This window comes from Chelonoidis abingdonii, chromosome 2, assembly GCF_003597395.2.
Source record: "Chelonoidis abingdonii isolate Lonesome George chromosome 2, CheloAbing_2.0, whole genome shotgun sequence".
NCBI classification, from domain to species: domain Eukaryota; kingdom Metazoa; phylum Chordata; order Testudines; family Testudinidae; genus Chelonoidis; species Chelonoidis abingdonii.
The window spans coordinates 211,238,693-211,250,002 of NC_133770.1; the positions used below are offsets into that span (position 1 = coordinate 211,238,693).

At 43.7% G+C, this 11,310-nt stretch overlaps 1 protein-coding gene across 1 annotated transcript in view; it reads left to right on the top strand.

Annotated features, from left to right (window-relative positions):
• The first annotated feature begins 1,795 nt into the window (after positions 1-1,795).
• Positions 1,796-11,310, top strand: part of LAMA1 (laminin subunit alpha 1) — a 156,700-nt gene continuing 147,185 nt past the window's right edge. The window contains exon 1 of the mRNA XM_032805243.1: positions 1,796-1,949. Coding sequence (XP_032661134.1) covers positions 1,874-1,949 — 76 coding nt within the window. The 5' untranslated portion in view covers positions 1,796-1,873. The remainder of the gene's footprint in view (positions 1,950-11,310) is intronic.

An 11,310-nucleotide genomic window follows, 5' to 3' on the forward strand; every position in this document is an offset into this window, starting at 1 on the left:
CACTTTCACAGGCCTTGGGTGGCAGGCCAGTCCTCACCCACAGACAACCTGCCAACCTGAAGCATATTCTCATCAGTAACTGCACACTGCACCATAGTAACTCTAGCTCAGGAACCAATCCATGCCACAAACCTCGATGCCAACTCTGCCCACATATCTACACCAGGAACACCATCACAGGATCTAACCAGATCAGCCACACCATCACCGGTTCACTCACCTGCACATCCACCAATGTAATATACACCAAAGGTATATTTATTCAAATCCTTTCACTTTTAAAATTGGCTGAATTTCTCCACCTGGGCAGAGACCATGACTGAAAAATGACAGCACAAAAATGCAACTTTTCGTATATTTATTAATGACTGAAAGATGGGGTCTTAGAATGGAACTGCTCTAGCAACCTTAAATGTAAGCTGTTACTGTGCCCTAGCTCTAATAAACACTAAAGACAAAATTTAAATGTCTCAAATTAAGAACACCAGAAAAATATTAATGTATAAACACTTTAAAAAATCAGAAGAAACTTAAAATATTGTTCTGTCGTTCTTCAAATTACTTTGATCACCACATAAATGTTAGGAATTATTATTAATAATGATAATAATAAACAGGTTTCAAAGTGGTAGCCGTGTTAGTCTGTATCAACAAAAAGAACGAGGAGTACTTGTGGAACCTTTGAGACTAACAAATTTATTTGGAAAATATATGCCACTGCATGCATCTGAGGAAGTGGGTTTTAGCCAACGAAAGCTGATGCCCAAATAAATTAGATAACAATAAAGGCATCTTTGTTACTTTTTATGTTAATGTAGTTTAAAGGGTTTATTTAAATGTCCCATTGTTAATGACTTGTTGTGTCTTGATGGTAAGCTGAATATTTCTGTTGTTAAACCACTGAAATCCTAATTATTGATTTGACATCTCAGTATAGAAAAACACATCTTCTGAAAAAATGAGTAGTGAAAAGAAAACAAGTCACAGTGTGATGAGCTCCACTATACTGTAAGTCAAAGAGTCGGAGAAATTTTTGATGGAAATGACCACTTCCTTTGAGTGCAGGATTGATCTCCATTGTGTATTCTTCCTTGCATTCCCCAGTCTATTTTTAAATGTGGAACACAACGGGGTTTCCACCATTTCCCGTTCCCTAGATTGCATTGCCAGAAAGTTTTCTCTGCTATCCAGCTTGAATGATCCTTTTCTTAATTTTATTACTCTACTCCTTGTTACACACTTATTACATGTTCTACCAGCAATCATTTGTTCACTATATTTGTAAAATGACATTTTTTTTAAAGAGGATACTGAGCTTAAATAGTTAGAGGCTTGCAGACACTTTTTATTGCCACACTATTTCACCCACTCAGGAGCTCGGAATTCTTTTCGCACATGGAACTTACACCCCGCCCCACAACTCAGCGTCTCTTGCTACCACAGCTACTGGTGGAGCAAACCAAACGTGTGTGGGGGGGGTGTTTCCAGACGCAATATTGGATCTGAGAATCAATTCAGAAGCAATACTGGATCTGCGAATCACTCCCAAGAGGCTTTCGAGTTTGGGTGCAAGGATCGTGCCGCTTTTACAGCCACCAGAACTGGCGCGCTCGCTCCCGTGAAGCCCAGGGCTGTGCACCAGCCTCCCCTCTCGGAAAGGTTTGTGCCACACCCTTTCTTAGTGTCTAGGGATGGAAAGCTCACTTGCTGTGCAGAGTGACGGGGAGATAAGAGAGGGTGACGAGGCAGGGGGAAGGAAGGGAAGAGGTTGGTTTTCCTGGAGTGGGAGGGAAAAGCGTCAAAGAAGAATTTGCTCCCCAGGAGAAACATCCACCTGAGGTACCGCGGCTGCTGCTGCGTGAGCCGGGGGGAGATGTGCTGCTGCTGCTCCTGCAGATGGCTGCTGCTGGCTTCTCTGCTCTGGGCGGTAGGGGAATGCCAGCTTCGAGGTGAGACCCCGGCAGTCCCCAGCCTGGGAGATTAGAGCGCAGACAGGGGGGCTCGGCAGAAGCCGCTGAAGGGAACTTGTTGCACACGGGGGCTGTGTGCGCTGGCTTTGGCCGCGCCACGCTTCGGCAGTGGCTTCGCTGCTGGCTTTCAGGACCAGCCTTGGGAACGGGGAGGCGAGCTCGGAATGGCCCTTGTGAATACCGGTCAGCAGCAGTGCATCCACATACCGAAAATCGGGAGCTACCCCGGCCCCGAGGGGGGTTGGCCTCTCTTGGGGACGGAGCAGTAAGACTCTCCGCCAGAGCGTAGCTTGATAAGCTGCGGACTTAAAATGCAACTTGCCCGTGTCTGCACCAGCATCGTGAATGTATTAGCCTCGCACTTTGGAGCACACGCTGTTTAGCCTCGCCTAGGCAGACCCTAAATGAGGGGCCTGAAGAAGAGCATGGCTCGGTGTCTCTTGTTTTCTCCTTCATTCCTTGCTCTCTCTCTCCCCCCAGGCTGGTGAGCTTTGTCTTCTTCGCTCTTTTTTCCCATCGCCCCATTTCTCCCCCCTCCCCAGCGTCTGTAAATTACAACCCCCCCGGCTCCGGTAGTTCTTTTATCTCCTCATCTGAGGGCACTGGGGATGGGGGCTGCCCGGCTTCGCTGCTGCCGTGGCGAAGGGGCTGCCCCCTGGCTTTGCAACATGAAGGGCCCTTTTGAAGTGAGGGGCGATCCGAGGGCCAGGCTCCCTCCCTCCCCCCGCTGGGGCGACTCGCCCCTCTCGGGACGGCCATCGCGGGTTCCTGTTGGAAAACCCGGCTGCTGCCCCATCCCCCTCGGAGCACTGACACGCGGCTGGGCGCTGGGAATGAATGGGGCGGACACTCTCGCCGCGAAGCCCGCTTCGCATTGTCTCCTAGCAGGGGCAGCCCTCCGGAAACCGGCTCCTCTCCCTGCCCCCCCCACTCGCCACTCGACTGCTTGGGGCTCCGGGGGCCATTGTGAGCCTGCCTAGCCCTTCTTCCTCGCCTAGTCCCTGGGGGCTACCTTTTCACCTCCCCACTTTCCGCCGGCTGGAAAGGGGACGGGGCAGCCCGCCCTGGGCTGCACACGAATCACCCTGTGTGCCCTGGAGAGGATGGGCTTTAGCAAAGGCAGAGGCTGGGCTCGACATTGCTACTGCCGAGGGGACCCGTTTAGGGGGCCAAGCCGGTATTCCAGGGTGGCTTTGCGATTATTAATTTATTATCACCTTTCTAAGGGGTCTGTTGCTGTGATGTCTGGGAAGTTACACACCGTTTAGATGAGGACACAAATACTTATGTGCCGCTGCTGTTGACTGGGTGGGTGCAGAGATTAATCACAATGCTTTACTCTCCCGGGGTCTGAATTCCTTATCATTTTAGGCTTAATATCTGCCACTCCTATAATCCCCCTCCCTCCTTGAGCATCACTGCAGTCGACGTTTGACAAATAAGACGCGGTCCCTGCCCCCAGGTACTCTTAGCTGGAGGAAGAGGATGAGGCGCAAAGATTTCCTCACTTTCCCTGGTGTAAATCAGAAGTAACTAACTCCACGGATATAAGTGGCCTTGAGCTCCTAAGAGGAAGTCAAATATTAGCTGGCAGTGAAATAAGTTAGTGCTGGTCAATTTCAAAAATGACTTTTGCAAGGATTTTTTAAAAAGCATTTTAATAGTGAACTAACTCTGCCCAGAGTTGTAGTAGGTTTGATTGCTTGTGGCATCTCCTTCTGCTACCTTTCAATTCAATTCCAACCCCCACCATCCCCTTACGCAACAGAACTGCACTGATTTTGCTGGCAGGGGTCCTACAAACTCAGGGTAGAAAGGGATGTTCCCTAGTGTCTAATGTTAAATGCTTTGATAGTTGATGGGAGGAGGGTTTATTTACATAAATTGCTATATGAAGAATGAGGACTGAAGTCTTTTACCCATGTAAATTGGAATAATTATTCAGCATTATGCACTTAAGGTTATTGGAGTAATCTGTTAGAAGTCTTTGTTTTTCTAATAACTTTCTCATACTCTTTCTTTAGGTCTAAGCTCAACATTGAAGATTTTTTTCCCCTTTAGAAAGTTAGAGAGAAAGTTATAGAGCCACTATTATTTCTCGAGTTCTTAGGACTGTTTTGCAATGGTGTTAGTTATGAATCCAGCTCCCAGTGAAGTGAGCAGCAAAACTCTGATTGATTTTAGTGGACACAATTAGGTCTCTACTGAATAAATTAATTAGATATGCTGGATATATATAGGGCTTAATTTTCCTAAATGGAATTCAGTAAGCTGAAGTATGGCATTCAGGATAGATATATGTTGGTGTCTGGAAGTTTACACATTGCAAATGTGTTTATTGCCATGATTGTACGTTCAAAACTTCTATTGCTTGAGTAGGCATGCAGGATTGAGCCCAAATTAGGGTGACCAGACAGCAAGTGTGAAAAATCGGGACAGGGTGGAGTGGGATAATAGGACCCTATATAAGAAAAAGACCCAAAAATCGGGACTGTCCCTATAAAATCAGAACTTCTGGTTGCCCTAGCCCAAATAAATGCTGAAAAATTCTGAATCCATATATATGTGAGAGCATTGAGTAAATGTACCTGTACTTCTTTAGATGAACAGTCTGTTTAAAAACAAACAAACAAACCAATACAAGGCAACATCTATAGTTATGTTATGAACATTCAGGTAGAATATTTAAGTGCATATTCATCAGGAAATTTAAATGCCAAAGTCTTTCAGTACTAACTGCCGCTTAATGTATATTGACATGTAGTTTTAATAGCATAAACAGTAACAAAAAATACTACACTTTTACAATGGGGACAAGTTAATGTGAATGTGTAAACCCCAACTTTCATACACACAAAAATTCTCAAGGATCAAATTGAAAGAACTGCTGTAAATTAATACAAGTATATTATTATTTCAAATAATTTTTTACACAGTAATCTGAAGGCTTCCTGATGAAATGTATCTTGACTCTATATTAAAGATTACACATGTCATCAAATTTGATTGTAGCTAAACCTCATCTTGTCAGTTTTCTTTAGTGGTAACTGTAATCTTTTCGTTCTTTCCTTTGGTTGTTTCTGTGTTTCTTTTTCAAAGTTTGGGTCAGAAAATCATTCTTTCCATTAGCTTACATATATCTCTGCATGTTGATGTGGATGATACCATTAAAGTGGTGAGTATCAGAACCCATCTGGTGGATAATGGTCTTACAAAAGCTAGCATTCCATTATTTATCTCATGATACTAATCCAAAAACAATGTGAGGAATGTTATGGCAATACAAATGATTCTATTACTTTTGGAGAAAGTAAAAACAGCCGAAGTCCAGAATATCTATACTTTTGAATATCAAGGTAATCTTAAAACCTGGTTTGTTGCACAGTTGGAAAGGTTTGAAAGACTAGACCAGAGTTGGTGCTGAGATCACAAAACAAAAATTATTTTAGAATGCCCATGAAAATACCATTGATAAAATTATCTCTTCAGCATTTCCTGCTTTTCAGTACATGTCTGCATATTTCCTGACAGCAAATCAGGAAACTGTAGAATACAATAGCTGTGTTGGTTTGTCAGAAGATGCTATAGTCTTCGTTTTGAAAAAACAACATAGCATGATAAAGAAAATTCTGTGGTCTAGTCTTTCAATCATTAATCTAAACACGGTTATGTGTAGATTTGAAAGGTTTCTTCAGTATAAGATGGATATTTTACATACACATTAAATTTCTTAGGTATTTTGATAGCATATCTATCCTAATTTTTTCCTCTTGGTTATTGAATGGCAAACATTGATTACAGAGACAAGGTGGGTGACGTAATATCTTTTATTCGACCAACTGCTGTTGGTGAGAGAGATGAGGTTTCAAGCTTTTACCAACAGAAGTTGGTCCAGTATAAGATATTATCTCACCCACCTTGTCTCTCTAACATCCTGGGATCGACACTGCTACAACAACACGGCATACAAACATTGATTATGTAATTACCTGACCTAATTCTTATTATTGAATTGGATTTCCCATTACTTGTCAAACTGATGTAGTGTTGCTTCTGTAGATTCAACACCCAATCTCTCAATAAAGAAAGCAGCTTTTTTATAGGCAGATGGTAGTGGTGACTTTCAAAGTGATTGCATTGTAGATTGCAGCTTTATTCAGCAGCATGTCTGTAGATCATGCCTCAACTCATTCTAATGAGTCAGAGTGTGTTGCAGTAACCTTGCAGTCCATAGATCTGGGAATTTTGAATCAGTAGTTTAAGTCTTTGCTCCAGTCACAATAATCTGTGCCAAATGAGGGAAGTCTCTGTATGCTATCTAGCATACACCTATAGGCACATGCTCTTCCTTGTGCATAACAATAACTACATACTAGCCAAATGCATGTTTTATATAATGACAGGGTCACTTTCAGACCTGTGAATCTGTTTTAATTTGAAATTAATTGAAACCAACTATTCTAACACTTTCAAAAAAGTCAATTTGAACTTTCAAGATGTGCTGGACAATATGTCCCTAAATATTGCATGGTGAGGAGTGAAAAAGCATGTCATAAGGATTTAGGAATTGCTATACTGGATCAAACAGTAATCCTTCTAGTCTCGTATTTTGTTTCCGGCAGTGGTAAGTACCCGATGTTTCACAAGCAGGTATAAGAATCTTTGTGTTATGTGATGATGGGCTCCTAGGGAAAGTTTCTTCCTGAATGCCAATAGTTGGCTTATGCTGTCCAACAGGAGAAATTATATCTCTTCCAATGGTCTTATTTTTTTTTTTAATGTTTATTATTGTAACTCTAGATATGGTAACTCTGGGTATGCTTTTATCCATATAAATATCCTATACTTTTAAAAATTCTGCTAAGATAATGTTAAAAGAAGCTGTAAATCCCTTGACATTTGGAAAAGGAATGGAGTACTCTGTTTTAATCTATATGAAAAACTCAGAAAGGCTGTAGTGCAAGCAAACTGCAATTAAGAACGGTGAAATGATGAGCTAAAAAGGTGGGATAAGTCAGGAACAGAATGAGTTAATCAATGTTCCATGATAAGACTGAAAAGCTATATATCTTCTTACAACAAAAAATAGTCGGGCAGAAGTATCTGCTGTACAGCAATCTACAATGCTCAGTGCCCCTCATTAGCACTGGTCTGGGAGTCTCAAGTACAAACTGGGACCCTCTACCACTCTGTGTGAGTGTGCACCTGTGAGAATGTGGGCCACAACAGCAACCCCAAGTTCTGATGTTATGGGTTGTGCACTTTCTTTGACTACACAAGTCCCACTTTAATTTCCCTCCCTATCAGGTGGCCTGATGTAGTGTTCCTTCACTGTATATCCCTTAGGAATGTTGCCTCTATGTGTGCAGCATTGCAATAAAAATATACGGCTCATAGACTGACATTAAGCAGCATTATAATATTTTGGGATGAAAAAGAGCACTGGTATGTACATCTCAATTAACTGTCAATTTTTATCACTTAGATGTTCATTTTGGGGAGGTGGGGGGAGGGGAATCGGGCGATACTTCAGCTATCCACAGTAACTGAAATAGAACAAGATACATGCCTGGATGAGAAACGTTCTAAAATACAACATCAAATGCCAGCCCTAATCAGTGTATCCTTAAATGTCAAATTTTGCTCATATTATTTCTTCTACATTTTCCTTCAGTTTTATTTTAAAAGAAAGCCAAAGCTAAAGAGCAGCATGGTCTTTGTTCTGCCCACAGAGTACAAAGGTATGTGAAGGAGAAAAATCTTGTGAATGCATTCTAAGTAGACTGAAGATTAAGATAAAAAGCCACTTGTCTGCCATAAATATTTTTTTCCATGCCCTAAAGGCTAAAAAGTGTTTTTTTCCATGCCCTAAAGGCTAAAAAGTGTATCTTCTGTAAATTATCAGCATATCTTGATTAGTTGTTGGTATTTACCGCACTTTCACACAAAGCAAGGATCTTCAGACAGAGCCTGTCTCCTTTTTCTATGTCTTTGTTTAAAAAGGGCAAAAGGGCTGAGGCATTCCATGCTGAGATGGCCTTCCTGATGGGACAAAGAACTATAGTATCTATGTTAGAGAGAAGCTTTGCAAAATGCTTATTTCTTCTTTGATTTAGAAGAGAATTCATTAGTTTATAGTAACAGAGTTGCATGAAAACTCCCAAATTATGTGTTTGAGGTCTGTTAGTGATCACCTTACATCTTACTTTAGTATTACATCAGTCAGCAATTCTCTACTTTGTGAGCTGCCCTGGAATGCTAATACATGCAGGTACCATAGAATGGGCACTGAATTTTGGCCTTTTAATTTCCAGTTTTTTTCAGCTGGACTATTCAGTGGGTGCTAGTTCATATGATAGAGAGTAGTCTAGTGTAAAATGACTAGTGCTCCTGCTCCACTAATTACTTCTACTACACCTCTACCCCGATATAACGTGACCTGATATAACACGAATTTGGATATAATACGGTAAAGCAGTGCTCGGGGGGGCTGCGCACTCTGGCGGATCAAAGCAAGTTCGATATAACACGGTTTCACTTATAATGCGGTAAAATTTTTTGGCTCCCGAGAACAGCATTATATCGGCCTAGAGCTGTATTTCTTTTTAATTAAATGTTGTATTTGTATGCTTTTGCAAGAAAAAAAATACTGCAAATGTCCACCTAAATCAAAGGCTTCATGATTATTTATACGTTATTGTCAGGCATTAAAAATAAGTATGAATGTAAAATTTTACAGGAAAACCAGTAGATTTATTTTATAGTTAAATTGATTACACTTAAAATTTTACATGAAAACTAGAAGCCATATAGGAGCATAGCTATGTTGATATATAATGCCATCAAAACATAAGCCTTCAATCCCCCTTTGTAAATGGGTAGATGCAGAAAATGTAGGGGCCAATCCCTCCATAAAGATTTTTTTTCTCATGAGGAGCTCCCATTGTGTGGGCAGGCCCCCATAATTTTTTTCCTGTTTTCTCCTGACAGGACAATGTGACTGGGTCTCTCTGAGTCCTGGTTTTTCTCACAGGAGAAGATGATCTGGTTTTTATAGTATTTGCTGTAAAACCTTGCTGGTTTAATCTCTGCTTGATTCGATGAGACTTTTCCATAAGTGCATGTACACTGTCAGTCTGTCCTTATCCACTTTCACTCCTGGTCTAAGTCTTCCAAGAGTGGCAAAAACCTGTAGATTTCAGAGTAGCAGCCGTGTAGTCTGTATCCGTAAAAAGAACAGAAGTACTTGTGGCACCTTAGAGACTAACACATTTATTTGAGCATAAGCTTTTGTGGGCTACAGCCCACTTCATCGGATGCATGCAGTGGAAAATACAGTAGGAAGATATATACAGGGCCGGCTTTAGGCGAATTTTCCCGATTCCCCTGAATCGGGTCCCGTGCGTGAGAGGGCCCCGTGCCGGCAGCGTCTCTCCCGGAAGCAAAGCTCTGCGTCTCCCGGAAGCAGCAGCTGTTGCTGCTAGGCAACGAGAGACGCTGGCTGGCAGGGGGCTGAGGCAGAGGCAGCCGCGTGGGTGTTGTAGGTCAGGAGGGGGAAGAGGGGAGAAGGCACATGTGCTTTGCAGCCTTCCTTCCCCCTCCCCTCTCCCAGCACTTACCTGGAGGAGACGCCGAGGGAGCTTCTGGTCCGGTGGGAGACAGGAATCTCTGCAGTGGACCTCACTCACCTGAGCAGCTGCTGGGGCTTCCAACGGTGAGTGTTTGACCCTGTGAGTCCCCGTAGGTTTGTAATATTGGGTTGGTTTGGGGTTTTTGTGGTTTTGCTGTTTGAGGGTGAGTTTGTGCCTGCCTGTGTCTGTTTCAAAACTAAAGTCGGGATCATGTAATGTAACCCGGGAAAAAAGCCCTGAGCCGGTACTTAGTGCTGTGAATTCCAGGTGAGAGAGAGAGGGAGATTCGGAGGACAAAATCAAATACATCAAGAGGGGAGAATGCGAAAGGTCTGCAACATGGCAGGCTGAGACTTACCTTCCCCCGCCCTTGCAAAAGGGGGAACTGAGGCATGGAGTGATCTGATTCCCCTCTCCAAATTATTTTGCAAGGGAAGGGGACTGGAGCTCCTATCCAAATCAGTTCCCTTCCCATCAACTCTGCTTTCCCTGCTGCAAGACCACTGTAGGGGCTGAATATTTGCATTAAACTATGGCTCCTTCGTTTGCCCTTCAACAATAAATTAGACTGGCTTGGGGGGGGCTATTCCCCCCCCAAAGCTGTGTGGATATTAAAGTTTCTTTGGGGGGGGGGCATGATAATATTCCAGATCAATCAAATGCCCAGCTCAGCTTTCTAGCCATCCAGCAGCTGTAGGGCAGGGAAGGAAGGTGCTCTTGATGCAGAGTGGTTGCAAATGGGTGAATTTAGCAAGTGTGTGTGTGTGTGGGGGTCTGGTTGAAATCCCGCCTGATGCAGCCATACAGAATCGCTGGCAGCGCTGGGAGAGGCCAGGAGTGGAAACAGGTGGCCTGGGAGTAGGGGGACGTTTGCCCTCAGTCCTGGGCTCTGGGATGGACTAGGCTGGGTGGTGGGTTCAGTCTAGTCTTTCAGCTCTCACTGGGGTTTGTGGTTTTCATCTAGCTCCACCGAAAAGTTCAAACAAGCCCAGTAGAAAAGGGGGGTGAGAGAGGCAGGAAAGAGTGTGTAAGGGGTTAAAGTGACCCATCAACGAAAGAGTAAAACCAGAGTTTGACTGGGTTTCCCTCCAGCCACCACTCCTGCAAACACTGGGCAAGGGGCAGCCCCATTCCCCACCGAGGCTATGGTGAGGGGCAGCAGAGGAGGAAGGAAGCCACATGTGATGGCAGTCCCCTCCGCTCCCCCTCCCTCCCCAGCACCCACCACCCTGTCTCTGGCCCCCAAACTCCCTCCCAGAGCATGCATCCCTCTACCCTTCCTGCACCCCACCCCGTGCCCCAGCCCGGAGCCTGCACCCAGCACCCAAACTTCATCCCACTCAGCCTGGGCAAAGCTCTTCTTGGTCTGGCTCCCAGCCCCTCTCCAAGGGTTGCAGCTATCTGCAGCTATCCTAATTCACACCTCATTCATTCAACAGGGCACTTGATTACAAAGTGAGGGGAAGATCTTATTCTACTCCTAGCAAAAAGACGTTTTTCTTTTACCTTAATTACACTACCTTTGGGGCCTGCTATAACATATTACCAAGGTTCAATACAAAATCATATAAAAGTTATACAAAAGTGCACAATGCAGAGATTTATCTACAACTGCATTGATTGACTGCTATGTGCAGTAATATAGTAACCTCTGAGTCTTTGAATGAGGCTTTATACTTGGGGGGGGGGATGAGGGGGCAAGTGGCGGG